The 21401-nt window shown below is 45.6% G+C and overlaps 1 protein-coding gene across 3 annotated transcripts in view; it reads right to left on the reverse strand.

Annotated features, from left to right (window-relative positions):
• The window catches only part of LOC143008350 (plexin-B2-like), a 65289-nt gene that overhangs the window by 12252 nt on the left and 31636 nt on the right, over window positions 1–21401 (reverse strand). For all 3 annotated transcript variants that reach the window (XM_076160081.1, XM_076160079.1, XM_076160082.1), the window contains 20 exons: window positions 13659–14176; window positions 12181–12507; window positions 11563–11701; window positions 11222–11367; window positions 10954–11133; window positions 10497–10631; window positions 9727–9827; window positions 9491–9617; window positions 7479–7641; window positions 7164–7275; window positions 6890–7001; window positions 6703–6804; window positions 6499–6594; window positions 6318–6405; window positions 5963–6126; window positions 4351–4499; window positions 4124–4259; window positions 1707–1843; window positions 1381–1563; window positions 1095–1206 (listed from right to left, as the gene is read on the reverse strand). In XM_076160081.1, coding sequence (XP_076016196.1) covers window positions 1095–1206; window positions 1381–1563; window positions 1707–1843; window positions 4124–4259; window positions 4351–4499; window positions 5963–6126; window positions 6318–6405; window positions 6499–6594; window positions 6703–6804; window positions 6890–7001; window positions 7164–7275; window positions 7479–7641; window positions 9491–9617; window positions 9727–9827; window positions 10497–10631; window positions 10954–11133; window positions 11222–11367; window positions 11563–11701; window positions 12181–12507; window positions 13659–14174 — 3225 coding nt within the window. In that variant the 5' untranslated portion in view covers window positions 14175–14176. The remainder of the gene's footprint in view (window positions 1–1094; window positions 1207–1380; window positions 1564–1706; window positions 1844–4123; window positions 4260–4350; window positions 4500–5962; window positions 6127–6317; window positions 6406–6498; window positions 6595–6702; window positions 6805–6889; window positions 7002–7163; window positions 7276–7478; window positions 7642–9490; window positions 9618–9726; window positions 9828–10496; window positions 10632–10953; window positions 11134–11221; window positions 11368–11562; window positions 11702–12180; window positions 12508–13658; window positions 14177–21401) is intronic.

Genomic DNA, 21401 nt, shown 5'->3' on the forward strand with positions numbered 1-21401 from the left:
AACACGAGACAAGCGTCAATACGTTCCCCCTGGAGTCCAGATGACACGGACTGTAAGAATGAAATCAAAGAAGAATGATAGAACTTTGTCTTATAACTGTTCGGCTTTGAACATGGATTTGTTGGGCAGCGATGGACTTTAGGGTCTACATACTGTCTGTCTCTCAGGTTACAGGTTTCACGTCTGATTGAAGCCTATTAAAGACTTCAAGTTTAGTGATGAATATTAATGTGATGCAGGAGATGTGAAAGTAGAAGAAGAAAAAGGTCATTAAAATCTTAACAGCAGGTTTGAATGCTTTAACTGACAGTAAACTAAAGTGAAAACGACAGTAAGTATTTGTCTCAGTAATAAATCTCAGACTGCATCATATCCGTCACGTGGATGGGGAGAACAGTTTGGATCTGATTTTCTGACGGAAGAACTTCAGTGACGTTCCTCCAGGAAAACCTGGACGAGCGGGAGAGAGACAGAGTTTCTATTTCACTGCTGAGCGACTCTGAGTGACGCCGTCTCTGAGGAAGACTCCCTGCAGGCGGAGAGGAGGTGAAGGAGCTTTGTGGTCTTCATCAAAGAGAGAGTGAGAGAGAGGGAGGCAGCAGGGAGGCGGAGAGGAAAGAATGGAGGAGGAGGAGATGCAAGAAGACAGACGAAGGCAACAAGAAACTGCATATGACAAACAGACCAATGGACCAAGTACTTCCACTGCAGTACTGCTACTTCACTGCTCATTCTTCTTCTTCTTCCTCTATTAGTGGTCGTGACCATTACGATGTAGGATTCTAATAAAAAAGCAACGCTTTGTTCTGTTGTCAAGACGCCAAACAAAAACAGTTACGTAATCCTAAACTCTCCTGTGGGAACAAAGCAAGTTCTACAAAAAGCAGCACGTCGTTGTAGAACATGGAGGAAAGAGATGTGAGAACGAGCCGGACAATGAAAGAGAGAGAATGAAGGAGGGAACAAACAGATCTGTGGGAGCGATGAGACAAGAGGTGACAGACGGAAAGAAGGTGAGAGACACTGGAGTTGCTGTTTATACTCACCCACACACACTCTCTCTCATACACACACACACACACACACACTCTCACCTTTGTGGGAGTGCTGTCCTGTGGAAACTGGTCAGCAGAGGGCACCACTGTCATGGTGGCCCTCTGGATCATGTCGAAGTTGTTTCCCACCACCATGATCCTCCTGCCGCCACTGCGCACACACACACACACGGAAGAGGTAAAGCAAGGTAAAGCAAAACGTCTGTTAAGTTAAGTTTTTAAAGAATGAAACAAACATGGAAACATGAAACAAACTGTAGATGTACGTAACTCAGCGAGAAAGTCACATGACACAAACACACACTCCCTAACGAGGGACACTCACCACATGAAGCTGCCCTTGGGGTTGAAGTCAATGACCTTTGGGTTGTCGGAGTACTGGAACGCCGCCTTGACCTCCTTGGTGGTGTTTTTACCGTATTTCACCGTGACGGGCAACATCTCAGACGGGACCTTCTGCCCGCGGTACGAGCCCGTCTTACAGGTGATCTCAGCGCCGAACGACAGGCTGAGGGATAGAGAGAGACGGACAGAGGGACAGACAGGGAAGGGGTGAAAAAGACAAAAGACATTATTCATCATCTGCATGTCTTCTTGAGGGAATCTGTCCATTAACTCTTCCACCACTGTCAGTCTCTAGTCTCTGCTTACACTTGACAGCTGACTACGCCCACGATGACAGACACATCTTCTTTAGTTGCCGTGTCCAGGTGTTCTCCAACAATGGTGATGACCGTCCCTCCGGCCGCTGGACCCTTCATGGGCGTGACGGCTTTCGGCTTCGGGTCCTGGACGGGGACGACAGACATCAGACATTTGCACATGAAAAGGCGAGTTTATATCTCAAGATGGGCGGTAAACAAAACACAAGAGACACTGGAGCAGAGACCAATAATCACAAACAAAATGTCACTGATCGTAAATCTCCGATAACAGCAAGAAAGGTACCAGCTCTAGTTTCATCCCTGATAAAAAATTAAGTCCATCTGTCTTTATGTTATTTAAGGTGGAATTCTCTACTAACTACTACTTAATAACTCTAAAACCATCCTGACCTGATTATTGGTTATTGACTAAATAGGAATGATTTACTTCAGCGCGATCAGTTTGGATCGGTTGAGCTTCTTACTGTGATCCAGCTCGCGTGTCCTGAATTCCTGAACTTGGCTCCCGAAGGCGCCGTGAGCAGAATTTATTGCAACAGGTCGACTTTGTCAGCAATTTATTCACACCGCCGTCAGTTTGTGGGGAATTTATGACACACACACACACACACACACAGAGCGAGAGCGAGAGCGAGAGCGAGAGAGAGAGAGCCTGCAGGTCTAATTGGGGATTTACTTTCACAGACTAACGGCTCGAGCGGCCTGCAGGGAGTAAAGCTCTCCAGATGGACGTACAGACCCCGTGTGCTCAGGTTTCCTTTACCTGCAGTGTGCCGCTCAGGTGCAGCAGGGCACAGTTAAACTCCACACATAATCACATTTAGTTTAGAGTCCAAATACTACAGTGTGACGACGACATCATGCGTCAATAGAGGCTCCGCGCTCACAGATTTGATTCATCCGTAACGAGCCACAGCGACAGTATTACGTGTCATCTAAATGTGGTGAATTTCATCTTACTTTCCTCTCCCGGTCTTCGCTTGGGTGAGGATAAATGTTGAGCGCTGGCAGTAAAGCGGAGAGGCCAGAGTCTATAAAAGAGGTTTATAATGTTGGCGACTTCGCTCTCTGGATGTGTTTCTCAGCTGAGTTGACGAGGTTCAGGGTCAGAGAAGCTCCAGACTAATGAGCTCAGTCGCTGCTGAGGAGAGAAACTCGAGTTGCTTCACACTAATGAAGCACAGATATATCTTCACACTTCTTTAGAGCGGCCAGGAGACTGATTTACGCACTTTTCCATCCACTTAATCCTTTGACCGGAAACATTTCACACATTATTTCAATAAATTTGCAGGGTTGGTCATGAAAATATGTTGTACAGCCCTGGAAAGTTTTGGAGAAGTGATGAAAGATTTCTGAATTTTGATTGTTGGAATGTTGAACCTGAGGAGTGAAAACAACGAAGATGTTTCTGTTTCCAGAAAAAATAACTCTGCTGTCATTGTAAGAAACCAGACGGCGGCGGTTGCTAGGAAACGTTACGTGAAGCCATCGTCACAATGTATGCAAATGTTTTGTTTTGATTCTTCAAGTTTAGTTGAGTTTAGTTTTCAGCGCCAAAGTAGCTGTAGGCGGTTATACAGTTATGGAGAAGTTTGGGAATGTAATTGTCAGATGAGAGCGTAGGCGTCACTTCAACAGGCCTCGGCTGTCCAAAGATATTCAACTTTAAATACTTTGATCACATCACAACCTGAAGCGCACTCGACAAAACCAGCACAACAAAATCTGACTCATGGATGCGTCGCTTCACCGTGAGCTTCACAGTCTGGCGGCGGCGGCAGCAGCGGCGGAGAAACGGCAGCTGGTGCTTCCCATTTGTTGGGCGCAGCAAGACGGCGTATTAGAGGATGAAGCAGCTTCCAAACACCGGAATTCAATCTGCCTGGTGAATTAAGACGCCGGCGGTGGAGCTGAAATATGTTATGAGCTCGGCAAGAGAAAAGGTGTGCGCGTGTGTGTGTAATGCAGAGACTGTGAGACGGTTTCTAAAGACAAAACTGAGCAAATAAAGAGTGAAGCTGCAGAGGAACTTTAGATTTGGTCTCACCGATTTGGCAGTGAAACAAAAATATATCAGAGACAAATTCATATTATGAAAGTTATGAAGGCAAAGGAAAGGCATGAGTGTGTGTGTACCAAGTGTGTGAGAGGAAATGATTAAATTCTACCCTTCACATAAACAAAACTGATAAGATTCAGCCTCAGTAATACCTGAGAGAACGCTGAACAGCTGTATTTTGGATTTAGACTTCTGAAGGAAGAAGGTGCGTAGTGAAGTATGTTCAGAGTTCAAACCTCCACTGAAGCTCTGAAATGCTCTGAAACTGTAAACTAAACGGTGATCATAGAAAAACTCCATATACAGTATACAGTATGTGGAGTAACTTGATTCACACTCACCCTGTAGGTGAAGAGGACATCAGAGACTCCTTGTCTTCCTCCCTCTACCTCCACCGCCACCTTTCCACTGTTGGTCCCTTCGACGGGGAGGTCAGCAGGGGGCGCTCTCTTCGCTGGGCCGATCTCACACACCACACTGTTGATAGAGACAGACGCTGTGTTAGAGGCCGTATGTGAGGGTGTGTGTGTGTTGTCAGGACTCTGGGTCTGCTGGCTTTGAGGTTCACCTGGTTGAGACGGAGTATCTGTCCCCCTGGTGGACACAGTCCACTCCAGCCACCGTGATCCTCCTGATGTCCTCCTTCCGTATTCCCATGTTGGAGCCTTTGATGGTGACTGAGATGCGTCCGTTCAGAGGGCCGAAGCGAGGGACAATCTGCAGGACGAAGACAAAAGCTTCAGCTCTGTAACCTTTTCAGGTCAACACTTCAAGTCTGCATCTAAATGTTTTCCACATCGATTGTTCTTCAGCGTGACGAGTCGATTTTTCCTACCACACACACACACACACACACACACACACACACACACACACACACACACACACACACACACACACACACACACACACACACACACACACACACACACACACACACACACACTATGCAGAGTTTTGGTCCACTGTTTGATTGAATTGATTCCATGTGACACAAATATTTTCCAACTTTTGCTCTCCATTTTTCTTCAAGCTTTGTGCCTTTTCACCGTTCGACCGCTCGCCTCAATAAACTCAAGTATCGACGGGAAAGTAGAGGCGATGATATAACTGACAAACCGGGGCGTGCTCGACACGATGGAAGCTCCAGACAAAACAGGAAACAGACAGAAGGTAACACGGCAGAAACAAAAATCGATTTATACAGTAAGATTAGAAAGCGGGAAAAACACAGCAAAGTATCCGAGGATTTCTTGGTTTGTGGTGTTAATATGATGGAGGATGAGGAGAGACAAAGATTCTCCTGAAGGGAAACCGGAAAGATTCACAACCAACCAGGGAGCGAAGGGAGAAAACAGGGATTTTATTCATCCTTTTTTTATCCTGGAACACGGTGAAGACCCTCCCCCCCCACACACACACACAGTTTGATCCAGCAGCCAGAGGTAAATTTATTCATTGTGTGGGTGTGTGCGTACATAAATGTGTGCATCATCATTCCATTGTGACATATTTCTCAGTGCTTTAAAAAGCTTCGGGAGCTGTGTGTGTGTGTGTGTGTGTGTGTGTGTGTGTGTGTGTGTGTGTGTGTGTGTGTGGCACAAAAATACAGAAAAGTGTTAAAATCTGTGTCAATGTGATACATGTGCAAAGATTTCACCACTTTGCTTTGAATTGTTTTCATCTCACTGTGTGTGTGTGTGTGTGTGTGTGCGTGCGTGCGTGCGTGCGTGCGTGCGTGCGTGCGTGCGTGCGTGCGTGCGTGTGTGTGTGTGTGTCTGTTAAAGGTGCTGATTAGTGAGCCTCCACAGTTACACAACAAAGCTGCAGAGGTCGGCTTCAAACTTGCAACTCTGGTAAGTATGTCAGGGTTTCTCCTCTTGTGGAAACTAATCAAACTTCAGTTGTAGTAATGAAAAAAGTATTTTAAATGTCACGCTGTACATTCATTCAATTTAAATCAAATTGAATAATGAAGTGAGTTTGTATTTGGGGTATTTGGGGTTTATTCTCCTATTTGTTAAGAGTGTTTATTGTCATTAGCATCTTTACATTAAGATCCTGCACCGTATAGACCAGTGTGTCAAAGTCAAACTTCATCCTGTAACGTTGCACGCCTCCTAAACACATGATGGGAGGTTGTGGGTGTGTGTGTATGTAGGAGTGGTGTTTGTTCTTACGTCAGTGATCTTGGGTTTGGGGCACTGCAGCGGCTCTGATGTGGGGCAAAGCTCGCGGTAAACGCAGGCGCGCATGCTGGAGCACCACACACACTGATACTCAGTAGCAGCGTGCTTACACAGGCTGCAATCCTCTCTGCCCACAGAGCAGTTATACAGGACGACTGAGGAGGAGGAGGAAGAGGAGGAGGAGCAAGGTCAGAGGTCATTATTATAACACTGCTGAAACATGGAATTGGGATTTTGTTTTCACACAGCATGAGATCACATTGTGATCACATATGTGCTGTGGATGGATGATGGCCATGATCTTGTTTAGTGTGTGTGTGTGTGTGTGTGTGTGTATCATGCCAACCTGTGAGTGTACTGTCAATCTTCCTCTCTGTGTCTCTGTCTTTGATGTGGAAGGAAACGTTCACCTCCTGCTGCTTGTCATAGGTGAACTGCACACACACACACACACACTGAGTAACAGTTGTAAATTCTTAAATGATTGATTCTACAAAATTTGGTTGAAAAAAAAATGCCACACTTACCTCATAACCTCTGAAGTTGAACAATGGCCCCTCACCCTGAGTAACCTCTTCCTCTGTATTCTTCATCAGCTTGGTGCCGATGGAAAACGTCCGACCCTAGAGAGCGAGAAAGAGAGAGAGAGAGAGGGAGAGAGGGAGATTATACCTGCAGGTGTTTAGGTTCAGTCAGGTAAACAAGTATCTGTCAGGAGTGAGCGGTCTCACCATGTAGATTCCCAGGTTTGTTCCCTGGAAGCTGATAGGAATTCTGTGACCCACAGGAATGAGCTCAGGCTTCGGAGACTCAAACTGAGGACAGTGGGCAGGCTGGAGGACGCAGAGAGAGACACCGGGGTCAGAAGGTAGGTGAGTGTAAGAGCTTTAGAGTACACACACACACACACACACATACCTGCTGTGGTTTGACGATGTGAGCGCCAACTACAGCATCATCGCTGTCACTGCAGCTGTGGTCCCGAGCGTTCCACTGACAGCTCCATTCGCTGGTCACACACGAGATACACCTGGAAGCAAAAGCCACAGATGTCAACCACAGACGACCACAACCCCATGACCGGTACACTTACTGTATGTGCTGTGTTTGTGTGTGTGTGTGTGTGTGTGTGTGTGTGTGTGTGTGTGTGTGTGTGTGTGTGTGTGTGTGTGTGTGTGTGTGTGTGTCTCACGGCGTGTTCTGGTTCTTCCTGATGGTCGCGCCGCAGTTGTAGAAGTGATACTGTCCTGACGTCACCTCGATGTCCCGGTTCACCAGGACCTTGACAGGAACTGACACGTAGTCTAAACACACACACACACACACACACACACACACACACACACACACACACACACACACACACACACACACACACACACACACACACACACACACACACACACACACACACACATTGAGACACATCGTGCTGCAGATTTTGTGTGCCTGTAGAAGGGAACCCATGAGATCATACACGTCACCACCTGCGTTCCCGGTCACGTACCCTGCAGGTGGGGGGTGGAGGGGATGTCCACGGGGTCAGGTAAGCTGCACGTCACCACCTTGCCATCGTCGGTCACCACGGCGCCACTGCGGAAAGAGCCAAACATGCACTGCAGCCGGTCGGACACCTGCAGGTTGGGCAGGGCGGGGACGCTGATGTCCACCTGCAGAGGAGACGGGACAAGGAAATATGTATATAGAGTACTTTGACTTTAAAACAATTTTCAGATTCTCATTTGAAGGAATACAAATCTACAACTGGAATAATCTACTCCACTAGGAGTACTTGGAATACTTGAGTACATTTTAGTACTAATACTTGGAAGGTGAGTACTTCTTCCAGCTCTGTGAGAAGGGGAAGGAAGGAAGGAAGGAAGGAAGGAAGGAAGAAAGGAAGGAAGATAAACAACCAGTTAAAGAAAATGGAGAAAGTGGAAAATGCAGGGAGAAGAAAATGAGAAGGAGTAATTACTTTTTGTATCACACACACACACACAAACGTGTATATAGAGAGAAGAGGTGTGCTCTCTGTTTGTGTATTGATGATGGGAGGAGATCTAGTGTTTCATGAGTGTGGTTCTGTGGGATGGATGTGAGGACAGAAAAAAAGAGGAGATAGTGTGTGTGTGTGTGTGTGTGTGTGTGTGTGAGCTTGTGTCTTAATGAGATGCCAAGATGTGTGAGTGTTCTAAAGAGACGTGTGTGTGTGTATGTGTGTGAGTGCGATTGTGTCAAAGAGAGGCCTCTAAAGAACGTGTGTGGTAGCTCTGTTGCAGTGTGTGTGTGTGTGTGTGTGTGTGTGTGTTTCTACTGCAGTAACAATTACTCTTCATCTGCTCTGCTGTTGGGCTCCTCATTTCTCCTCGCCGACCTCCACCGTTTTAATTTGGCCGTTGAAGTTTTAATTTCAAACCTCGGCCCGAGAATCTCCAGCGTGAATTCATTGCGGGCGTTTGGCTCGTTTTTCCGAATTTAAAGCGGCAGCGGGCGAAGCATTAACGTGCAAATCCTCCCGACTCAGCAGGTCTGAGTCTGCTGCCTCATGTTTACACTGTAGAGCTTATACATGAAACATGTCACATTCATGAAAATCCCCCCCATGAAGAGAAAGAGTGACCATCATCATCATCATCACATTACAAATTAAACTTTAAAGTCACAGACAAACTTTGTAAATCAAAGCAGCACAGTCGTCTATACAGCTGCACATGAATGGATTTGCTCGCTCGATCTCTTACATCTTTTATGACGACCTGATTAAAACCATCATCATTCGCTCTTTGTTAAATTTGCACCTCATCATCATCATAAAGTGATGAGGAACACGAGCCGTTCCCCAATCAATAATTCTCCTCTACATTCCAGACGTCATTCATGAATAAAAAATACATTTCTATTTGCATTCTGACTGATTGCAACTCCACTGCTGTGTGTTTGAGTCGTACGTTACATTTACACGCATCGCAGTGACCTTTGTTTTGCAAACCAAAAGAAGTACAGATGGTACAAAGTAAAGTGTGTGTGTTTCCACTCGTTCTCAAAGCTTTCCTTCATTCTCAGTCCTACGCTTTCACAGGAGGCAGCTGGTTACAATTTGATATAAAAGACTACCACTCTTATCTTATTTCTCCATCTTCAAATCAGAAATATGAGTCATGAATTATAAGTCTTCGATTCCTTTATAAGGGTTTTTACTCTGGAGCTATTTCAGACACAAGTTCAAGCGATAGCGCCTCACAAAGGATGTAAACCGCCATTAAGACGACATTGAAAACATTAAGGGTGGCTGGTTCGAGCCCCTGCCGAGGTGACCCTGAGCAAGGCACCGAACCCTCAATTGCTCCCCCCTCTGCGAAGGGTGTTATGCAAATGAAATGTAAGTCGCTTTGGATAAAAGCGTCTGCCAAATGACCGTAATGTAATGTAATGTAATTAAATCACAGAGAAAGATCACATACATCCGAGTCAAGATTTTCCACAGACAGACAGGCAGACAGACGGACAGAGGCGTACCTGCTGTGTCTTCTTGCAGCTGAGGTTGGGAGGGTTGAAGGCTTGGATCTGGACACACTGCTGACCGGGCGACCACAGCCACGTGTTCTCCTCCGTCGACCTCCTGCACGCCATCTTCCTGGTGCACCTGCGGGTCAGACAGGAGGGAAAAGTGAAGACGTGAACACATGACACCCGAGGTCACACTGAGCGAAACGTGTCGATCCGTTTAGTATCGCGCGCACACACACACTCACCGTCCCTCCAACACACACCAGCCACAGTAAGGGTCCTTCATAGACACACAGGAGTGGCAGTCGGTCTTCAGCTCACAGGATTCAACCGGAACCTTTGTGATCTGCAGAACATCACAGTGACATCGCCTGTTAACGGTGCACAACTATAACAACAATTTAACTAAAGACGGAAGCCTGAACTGGAACTAATTGTTCACACGCCACATTTCATCTTGATTATAGAAATCTGGTCTCGCATTTTGTTTTATTTGCAAGGTAAAATGTTTTTGTATCCTTAGCCACAGACTTCCTAAATAAACAAAGACGTTTCCCTCCGTGACAGGATGAGGCAGACCGCTGTCGTTGGCTCGCCTTGATCAAAGGGAATGCGCCTCTTGAAGCGCGCTGTAATCAATTCATTTCTCAATCGATAAACTTGGCCGTCGCTCGGGCGCGGTGCGTAAGAACGATGGCGAGCAGAAGATGAAAAGACGAAAACAGAGAGGGGGAAAGATGAAGAGAGTAAAAAGAAGAGGGCGAGATAGAGAGGGCAGGAGTGATTAAATCGATGGCTGCTCCTGTGTGGTAATGCAGACGGATGTGCCGGTGCTCAGTGAGGGAGCGAGAGAACAATGAGATGAGACAGACGGCATAAACGACAGACTCATTAACAAGATGGATGGAATACGAGAAGAAGAAGGGAATGACATGCCAGAGGAGGCGTCGCTGAGGTCGGACGGACGGAGGAAGATGAAGAATCAATGTGTCGTGAATCAATGAGCATGTTTGACCTTTTTCTCCGTGGTGATGTAAAGGTGCTGCAGGCCGGCGTCCAGCAGCAGGTCCTTGTTGACCTTGTCGCCCGGCACTTCGCCCGGCACTCGCCCGTACACCTCTGGGTTCGCCGACAGATGAACCTTCAGCACCTGCAGCACCACAAAAACCTCTGTCACCATTTGTATTCATTTACCTATCAACCCATGTGTCCGTGTTTCACTGCATCCTAAGTGTGATTCATGACTGAAGAAAGGTTGGTTTAGCTTGAGCCCAACAACAGCAACAACACAATTAAGCTACATTTAATATTATGAAAAAGATCATAAATAACATGACAAATATTGTGAAAAGGCAATTTAGAAGTAAAAAAGTAACAAAAATAAAAACATTATTATAGCACTGAACAAAAAGGCTTCAGATAATTCAAGGAGACAAGAATGAAGGAAAGAAAGGAAGTCTGAAGGTCGTTACCTCTCCGGCCGACGTGCCCACAAACGCTACAGCGTGCTCCTTCTCCACGGCGACAGCCACGGCGGTCATGTGACCCTTGCTGACCAGCGAGGGCTCTGCTGCCAACGCAAACTTGGCCTTGCTGGCCAGAGGCGATGGCAGGAACTCGGATCCGCACTTGTATATCTTAGCCATGGTTTTCTGATTGGAGAGGAGATCAACACAGAATCTTTAACATCTCGAGTTCCTCTTCTTTTCTGATTTTGCCTGTGGCGTGGCAGAGTCAGACCTGATTGTTGAGGATGCACAGGTCCTCAGACATGGACGAGTACGGCGAGTAGACGGCCGCCATCCCATTAATGACGCCGTTGTCGCTGTAGCAGGCACCTATGATCTCCACCAGCCTCTTATTAATGGATTGCAGGGGGTACGCACCTGCACACACACATAAAATCACCATGAGAACCTGCCTGCCACCTCCCCATGTTCATGTTAAAGTCCAGTGAATTAGGCACTTTTGTCTCTACAGAGTTACATTACTAATAGAGTAAATGATCACAAACCAAACGTGTGTAACCTTGGTTACCACGGCAATGTCAGTCAGTGTGATGATAAGATGGTGATACATACACATAGCTGAGGTGGACGGATCTTCATCAGACGTGAAGGTGACAAACAGGACTTTGTCATGAGCTGAAACGGCTCCATACTGGCCTGATTGGGTCAAAGTCTGAGCCAGAACCTGACCTGGCGTGGCTACATATGCAGCCTGGAAGTGGAAGAGGAGGATAAAGAGGAAGAGGGTTAAGACTGTATTTCAGGTCAAATTTTCAAGTACCAAATGTTAAACATTTCAATTACTTTTCCAAACGCTGTCTGATTCCAGTTCATGACCTCAGGGTTCTAACAATGCAAGTGAATTCTATGTACATTTGATGAAGGGGTTGACGGCATGTTGCTGGTTTAACTTGAGTTTTCTTCTCTGAAGACGAAAACCAAAGGAATTGATGCTGTAAATCCAACTTCTAACCTTGTTCAGGGGTCAAGACGCAGACATTTTCTAAAAGGTTCCAATTTAGGACAAACTCGTCCAAACGTTGAAAGTCAGAATGCATTTTTCCAGGTCACCGCTGCCCACAAAACCCCAAATAAGAGAGCTGACAGACAATCCACAGCCTGTGGAGTGTTTGTGTGTGTGTGTGTGTGTGTGTGTGTGTGTGTGTGTGTGAGAGAGAGTGTGTGTATTACCTGTGCTTTGTTGTACTTGTTTGTCGCGCTACAGTTGAGCTGCAGCTCGGTGTACGAGTAATAAGCCTGATCATTCTCGCACATCCTGGAGATGAAGGTGAAGTTCTTGGTGTCCTGGATCCCCAACGTCCGCGAGAACAGGAAGTAGACAAAGCCGCCGTCTTTGAAGGCGAAGCGAAAGTCGTGGAGGTACCGCAGGACGAATGGGTTGGCCTGGACCGCCGACGCCTCGATGATGCTGTCGAAAACCACCCAGTCGCTGTAATCCTGGAGGATGCGGGTGGAGATCAGCTTTGTGCTGTCGTGGCTGCCGTAACCCTTACCGACCTACAGGGGGCGACAGAGGAGATGCAGCTGAAATACTGGAAGAAAAATTACAATAATCCTCTGTGTGCTTATTTATGTTCAGTTAAATTAGATTCCCATAGAAGATTTAATTGTATATCATCTGGATCCACGATACAACTGTAACATGTCTATTTTATTTATTTATTTATTCTATTTTCAATCATTTCATTCTATTTGACAGCGAGGTTGACATGGCGATCACGCTTGCTATGGTAGTTGCTATGTTTGGGGTGATTGCTGTTGTCTCAAATAAGTTACAGGCCTATCACCATTAGTTTAAGATCTTTTATATAAGATTTAACTAGATTAAACTAATGGAAAATCTGAGTTCTACCACACAGCTTCAGATTTCTGGGAAGAAAAAGAGGATGAGGAAGCTGAGTGAAGTGAAGCATCTTTCATGGTCCTGTGTGTGAGTGTGTGCAGTGAAGAGTGAAACCTGCTTCACACCACTCAGTCAAATGGGGCCTCTCACGTTTGCACAAAGCCATCAAGCGGCTGCACGTTTTCAGGTCACGCGTCTGCTGGCCCAGGATGACTTGGTGCCATGCGAAACATCGTAAACTCTTCAGAGCGTCCCTGTTACGACCAATTTACTCACTCTGTGTAAACACATAAAACTGAAGAGAGATGACAGCCGCTCTGCCTCCATATGGCTGATGGTCGGCGGGATGAAATTAAAGCTTTGTCAAAACGGCATTTTACCGTTTGTTCACACAGAACCACAGATGGATGTGATCATTTACATTGATTTTGAAATTTACCTCTACAACAATATGACTGATGAGTCGTCTCTTCTGCTGTGTTAGTTATCACAGAGAGAATTACACAGCATTATTGGATAAGACGCAACAAAAGCATTTAAGCTTGCAGATTTTAGCTGAACTAATTATTGTTAATAGTGTAACCAACTTGTTTGTATACACTGCAATATGTTAGTTTATGATTATTCTTCAAGAGGTTACAAGAACAGTGCATTTGACGACAAATGCAAATAGAAGTATGACCCTAATTGTAAAATATTGGGGAGTAGGTATCAGGTTTTCCCTCTTGTTGTTTCAATGTATTCATTTTCCTTCTGCACAGCACTTTGAGCTCATATCTGACTGGATGTGTAACGTTTCTCTCACCAGGAACACAGTGAAGTTGTCCATGGGCGTGGTGAAATATGACATCACGCCCACCACGGAGACGCTCTCCTCTGCACTGGCCACGTATGATTTCTCTCCTTTGGTGTCGCTGAAGTAGAGAAGCTGCTCCACGTTGCTGAGGTTCCTCAGCGAGCAGATCCCCCTGAAAACGCTCCCGCACACCACCAGCGTGTCTTTGGCTCCGTGCACTAACAGCAGCTTGTTGTGGTTGGCCGTGTCCACTGCTTCCTCGCAGGCGTCGGTGACGGGCGGCGTGCATTGCCGGTTGTCCCGCTTGGGGCCAGTCTCTGTGCGGGCCTCCACCCGCAGATCAGGGTCCAGCTGGTAAAGGCCGTTGACGGCGCCGACGTACAGCCGGCCCGTACCAGGGTCAGACACCACGTTGTTGATCAGTGTGTCCGAGTTGAACTCTAAGATGTCGATGTTGGTGGAGCCGAGGTGAATGGTTGCCAGAGCAACCAGGGCGTACTGCCCTATCCACCACCGCTCCATCATGTCTGGTGGAAAAATGAGAAAGAAGAAAAGAATAAACTTTTTACTCAATTGTCACACAAAATGACTCCCAACAACAGCAGGGTGATTACAAACTCCAATAGGATGCTCATGATGCTCTGTTTGTAATCTGTATTTAAGCAGGCATTGGAAGAAAATGCACACTTTGGTTTTATTGCGTCTATCCTCAACTATTTTAATTGTATGTTTGGACTGGAAGAACACAGCCTGGTATGATTTGTTATTGTTGCCATATAAACGTAAAGCTTCATCTATAATCTACTTATTTTAGAGTTCCTATTTTAATGCCACATTAGTCGGAAATATTTTGGGGTGTTTGTTGGCTTAAGTGTTTGGTGCGCATTCTTTCAGACAGAAAACAACAATTAAGTGAGTAAATCACATTCAGAGAAGACGAAGAGCAGATAGTGCTCGTCCTCTAAACAAAGCAGAATTTTAATTGAATGCCGGCGCTGTGGTAGGAGGCTAAGCACAGACGGCAGCAGCATTTTAAAGAGAAGAGAGCCAACGCTGAGAGCACAGAGAGAAGAAAAGCAATAATGAGGCGCCGCTCATTAAAGCCAGCACATCCTTTACTGGGGGGGGACCAGGGAGGACAGGGGGGAGAGAGAGGGGGAGGGAGAGAGAGAGGGAGAGTGGGGGAATAGAGAGAGAGAGATGATGAGGTGGAGCGACCGGCCACAAAGTGAGAGTTGCTGAAGCAGATTAGATTAGGAGACGAAGAGAACGTGTGTGTGTGTGTGTGTGTGTGTGTGTGTTAAAGATAGAGATGGAGTGTTGCAATTAGATGTCTGACACACAGAGTTTCTTCCTCTCTTAGGATGGATGGGTGTGTTTGAGTTAACCGTGTAAAACGTTTGGTAACGTCATAAAAACGCCATGCAAAATATTTTGGTTCCAAACGCACCCGGTGGCTTCCGTGGAGGAAACGGTGCAGCGTTCAGACGTCCTCCTCTCTGATGACAAGGTGGAAACATATTTAGGACGTTTATTTATGTCGCACATTTAAAGTTAAGAGTCGCCGCTCGGCCAAATGAAGACGTCTGCCAGATGATCACTGCTCGATGGAGTGAAAGGCATTTTAGTCTATTTAATCTGTTTATTGAATTCACTTCAGTTCACTTCATTGCAAAGGGATTGATTAGTGTGAACAGACTTATCTCACCACCCACCCGCTGCCCACATCACCTACACACCACCCATCTGCTGCTCCTAATGGCCTGCAGCTTATTAAGCGTTATGGCGGAGAATCTCAAACACACACACACACACACACACACACACACACACACACACACACACACACACACACACACACACACACACACACACACACACACACACACACACACACACACACACACACACACACACACACACACACACACACACACACACACAGGCACAGTGTTACATTCTCAGCTTCTTCTAATCAGAAATCATGCACATCAACGAATTGGTCTACAACGCTCGGTTACATCCTTGTTCCCTTAAAAGAGCTCCGTTCTCCTGACTTTGAGCTCTATTCTCTAGAGTTTGAGCTCTGTTCTCCTGACTTTGAGTTCTGTGTTGCCTTCATGTTGGCTGCTCTGGTTTCACTTCATCTTCCCTGCTCCTACATCCCATCAGACAGTGGAGGTAGATTCACCTCCTCTGTCTTCCTGCTCTGGGATGCGTGCATCTGCCACATCAAAGGGAAGCCATTTTTGGTTTGCGCGTACCATCTCCCTCTGCGTCGTCAGCCATCTTGGCCTACCCCTTGTTTCCTTGCCAACCTCCCTCCCTCCCTTCTTTTCCTCGTCGCCTTCTTTTCTTTCTTTTATCCCTCCTGCTTTCATCCCTTAAACCTGGCTTGTGTCAGCCGCGGAATAAAGAGAGCATCAAGGTGTGTGTGTGTGTGTGTGTGTGTGTGTGTGTGTGAGTGAATCTCAGTGAGCAACAGTTTGATTCGAAAGGTAATGAAATTAAGCATCAAACTTTGGGTTATTGTTCAGTTGAGACATTAGTGTGATCACTGTGTGGATGAGAACAAAGCCAAGTCAATCAATCAATAATAAAAGCAATCCAGTCATCATTAATGTAAACGTCTCTAATGTAAAAGTAATTACGTACATTAAGAGGGACAAAGTTAGACCCGTGGCTGTGAAGGTTAATAGAGTTTGAGTGGCTAATGTAGTCAACCAAAGCTCCACATTAATATTCTAGTATAACCCTGAGTGTGAGAGCGTGTGCGTGTGCGTGCACGTGTGTGCGCGCGTGTGTGTCTGTGTGATTACATTCACGCCCACACTCTAGGCGTCTCCTGCACAAACGTGACTAACAAAGGGATGAAATGTAAATGTTGTAATGGAAAACTGAGACATTTTATATAACTCTCACACACACACTCACATACACACACACTCGCACACACAGGCAGTACACTGTATGTAGTTACAGAGCCCAGAACAATGTGTGACTCATTAAAATCCTGCCTGCATACTTTGTGCTTTGACCCGTCTGCTAAAACTTTCTAGTGAAACTAAATCCAGGAATGTCTGCTGAAACTCCGGCCGGGGGAATAAAATCCAACTGATTCCTTTTCTCCTCCTCTTCCTCATTGTCTCTCTTTCCCTCTTCCTCTCTCTGTATCCAAACCCGTGGGGAGAGACGTGTTCAAACAGAGCTGCTTTTCCGACGGGCCAAATCCCGACAGGCCCCAGGCACATCTGAAGGTCCATCTTTGGACCCGTCTGTCTCCCTGCCTGCGGCTTCCTGTCTGGGCCCGTCTCTCTGTCTCCCTCTCTGTAATCATGTTTGACCCCGCTGCGTTTGTGAACAATGATAACCCTCATTTACCAAAACAAAGGGAAACTGCGCACTCTATGTAATGTGAGCCGCCGGGTGTCAGGTTACCCACCGATGAAATGAATGATTGTAAACGCTGACACACAGTTTGACTTTGATGCTTTAAGCCGAAGGAGAGAGAAAAATGTAATTTGTGCCATTTTATGATCATTTTTCTTCAGTCTGACACGAAAACTCTCCATTAACGAATGTAAATTAATGCTCATTTGTGTGAAAATCCACAAATCCCCATTTACATGGCACATCATCAACATGCGTTCCCGCCGTCTACATTGTGATGGGATCTCAGCAGGAGGCCGTCACGCTACTTAAATCCGTCCTTCCTCCTTACTCGTCATTTACAGAGTAACTAATAACGTCGGCTGTCAAGTCCGTCGCTCCAGCAACCAAGCCACAACTCATTCAAAAGAACTTTGTAAAAGACAGCCAGCGTTTTCACTCATGATCGTTTCCCAGCTGTGTGAGTTTCATGTGAAATGTAATGAACAAAAAACATCATTTGTGGAATTGTTGAAGATTTTATGACATTAATTAATTTAAATGTTGTTTATTTATTTAGAAAAGCTCTTTGTTTGGGACTAAGATTTCACCAGCGTGTGCTCATTTACATTCGTGGCCACCAGCGGGCGTCATTAGCCATTCGCCGCATCAGGCCAGAAGCGCGCTGAAGCTGATTGGCCGGGCCTGCGGGGGATCTGGCTGCTGTGATTGGTGGAGCTCAGGGGAAATTGAGCTCTTATTGGCGGTAATGAAGAGGCCTGGAGGAGAGCTCAGCTGACACAAAGTCAGCATAAAACTAAAAGAGCAAAGAGGATGGAGGCAGCACAGAGGCACACGACACACACACATACACAGCGTGTCTCCTCGCTCTATTGCCAACACACACACCACACACACACACTGGCTTAAGCTCTTCCATCAGTTCCAGAAGCATGACTTTACACACTCTGTGCAGCACCGGCGCACAGGCCAGGAGCGTGCAGCAGCGGGAGTCTCAGAGTTTTCCAGGCTGAGGTTTCAGGTGGGCCAAGCAATACGGAAAACCGCTCACTGTGACCACAATCAATCCACACATCTAGGACAGAAAGTTCTGTGCGTCACCCCTAAACGACGGCAACAACAACAACCACCACTACCATTCCATGTGGATTCACGAGACGACCAAATAAAGAGATACATAGAAACAAAAGACCGTAACCATAGCGATGATAAGCTTAGTGCGTGAAACTCATTGAACTCAATAAACACATTGCGCCCAATCAAGCTGTGATTGCAAGATGGCGGAGAGTGAAGGGCGAATGAGGAGGTAAATGTGAAACAACTCGGCCTAAACACTTCAACACACGTGTGTGCAAAACGGCGGCAACAGGTTCCTAAGGAGCCATCGGTTGGTTTCGCCGCCATCGCCGCATGTGAAAATGCACAAGGCCGTCAAGACTGTACTTCAAGCTAGAGAGAGAAATGATGATACATCCCAATAAAGAAGTGGTTTCAGAGCGTTTTTGTGAGAGGTACTACTGCCTAATGTTCCTAATTTGTCAAGAATTAGCTTGGAGTGAAGTTTTGAAACACACGTCAATAAGCCATAAAATGGGTTAAAGTTCTTCACCAAAACCCTCGCAAAGTTCTATATTTTGCCTATTTTTAACTTATACCTCATTTTCTCTTAAGACCCCAAAATAAAGACCAAAATATTCTTCTATTTTTCATCTGAGCAACTAAAGTGCTGTGCGTCCGACTTACGGACCACGGGTTGTAAGACACACCGCTGATCCTGCTGTGTGTAAATGTGAGAGGAGGCCGGCGGAAACACAAGTGGTGCTTTAAGAAGAGTAGAGGATTAGAGTGGTGTGCGTGTGTGTGTATCTGTGAGAGAGAGAGACGAGAGAGAGAGAGAGAGCGAGCGAGTGAGAGAGAGTAGCGGTGCCATTGGGTGATGTCTCAGCCAGGCACCGACTGAGTGAAGAGAAACAAACAAAGAGACAGAGACGACTGTACAATTAGTGGAAAGGCTTCACACTGATGCCCACTGGTGACACTGACACACCAGAAATGAGAAGAATCCAACCAGTAATCTTTAAGCCCATTAACTATAAAATCCATTTAAGGTGAATGCCACCATCTTATTTCCCATATTGATTCAAAACTTTGTATTAAACTTTGTGAACTTTGTGAATCGGAAGTTATGCACTAGGAAGAGGAAGAAATGGGGCTTAATTGACAAAGAGACACTCAAAGTCTCTGGTGACTCAGATGTATGATTCATGAATGAGTAGAAAAGTTGAACATCTTTTTTTGCATTTGTCAGTTTGAGGAAACTTTCTGCAGCTATATTCACTAATATGCAAACACAGATCCGCTGTGTATTTACTGCAGGCAGTTCCTTCATGTGTCAATATAAACACAGAACATATATGATCCTGACATTAAACACCTGCTGCTGCAACATCAGCTCCTCTTCATCCCCACTGAGGTGAGTTCACATTCATTGTCATCATTTCTTACGTCTTCATCTCTTCTGAATCTCATCACAGCCGATTCTGTGATTATTTGGGATGCAGAGTTGAATGAAAAGCTCAGTCCTTTAATGTCTCTGTCACACAGAGGACATCCTTTCTTCATCTCATCACGCTCCTCACTGTGGCTCTGGTGAGTCAAATACACACTCAGGTTCTAAAGTGTTTGTTTCTTTATAAAAATTTCAGATCTCCATTCTCTTGTTGATACCTTGACAGGAATTTGTTTTTTGTTTTTCAAATTCCCTCTGACTTTGTTTCTTATTCAGTTACAGTTTGCCTCTGCTCAAGGTCGCTCCTGCTTCATTCATTTGATTATATTTTGTGCTGATCAACATTTGTTATTTTAGTCAATAAGAATTGATACATTTTAATTGATTGACTGGTTTTGTGCCAATGTCCCTGTGTCCTTGTGGTTGGAGTCAGTTTGGAAATCGTTACCTGCTCTGGTCCAGCAGTCTGACCATGCCTGACGCTGAGGTAACCAATCAGCTTCCAGCCGCTCTTTATTCATTTCACCTTTAGTTTTATGTGTTGTTGGTTTTTCTGATTTTTAAAAGGTGAATCCAGACACTTTTCTTACCGTTTTATCTCTTTCTCTCCTTTCTCCTCTCTTTAGTGGGATTGCCTTAACCTACCACAACATTACAGAAGAAAACTTACGATGACTGTAGCAAGGAAAAAATATGGAACTGTTCCCAGAACCTGGAGTGGTAGACAAGGTTGACTAATGTCCCACCTCCATAAGGAAAATTCAACGACTTCGCCTTTGCAGCTAGAAAAGTCCTTACATGCTCCAGAAACCTGTGATGACCTTCATCACATCTGCTGCCATCAACTTCAACTCATCATAAACAAAAGGCCTCAATGATGTCATCATTTGGAAAGCTGATCAACTGTGGAGTTGTTTTAACAAACATGTCAGCTCACTTCCTGTTTAAAAATGGCTCAACAGAATCATCTCCCTCATTCATTCATCATCTTCTTTTTTATCTAGTTCTGTTTTATTTTTGCTCAGCCATCATTTAGTTTACACACTATATTGCGATTACAAACTGTGTCACTGTGAACACTACATTTTGAAATAGGTTTTAATTGTAAATTAGCAAAGTGCGTGTGTGTGACTGCAATCCTAGAATGAAACGTAGTTTTCAACTTTTTACGCCGATAATCCACACTTATCGGCGTAAAAGAGAGACACTTTCAAACAATTTACAGCACATTTCAGCCACGTGTTAAATGCAGACTGAACTGTTTATGTAAGTGAGAGCTGCAACTTGAGGGCTCACACACGAGGTCACGACACATCAAACCCTCAAACCCTAATTATGAAAATGGGAGGTCAAAAGTGAAGGTACTGTATATTAAGAAGTTGGAGAGAACAAACATTTGTCGAACTTGAGAGAGGGAGAGCAAGAGAGAGGGCGGGGAGAGATGGAGAGCGAGAGAGAGGGAGAGAGAGAGCGACGGAGGCGGGGAGGGAGGGAGAGAGAGAGCGACTTCTGAATTAACAAGGCAGGCTCTGTTTCAGCACTTGGTGTGTGTGTGTGTATGAGAGAGAGAGAGAGAGAGAGAGAGAGAGAGAGAGAGAGAGAGAGAGAAAGAGAGAGAGAATAAAGAGATTGTTCTCTCCATCCAAAGGAAGAGATATAGCTTCATTCCTACTCAGATTAAAGGATTTGGAGCAGAAAGCCTTATACGTACAAAGAGAGAGAGAGAGAGAGAGAGACAGAGAGAGAGACAGACAGACAGCGAGAGACAGGGAATGTATGCATGTTCTCTCTCTCTCCTTCTGTTCTGCGCTGATTAAAACAATGATAACTCACTGTGAGCCAGAAAGCTGCTG

This window comes from Genypterus blacodes, unplaced genomic scaffold (genome assembly GCF_046128005.1).
Source record: "Genypterus blacodes isolate CSIRO-AG114 ecotype Tasmania unplaced genomic scaffold, CSIRO-AGI_Gbla_v1 ptg000103l_1, whole genome shotgun sequence".
NCBI lineage: Eukaryota > Metazoa > Chordata > Actinopteri > Ophidiiformes > Ophidiidae > Genypterus > Genypterus blacodes.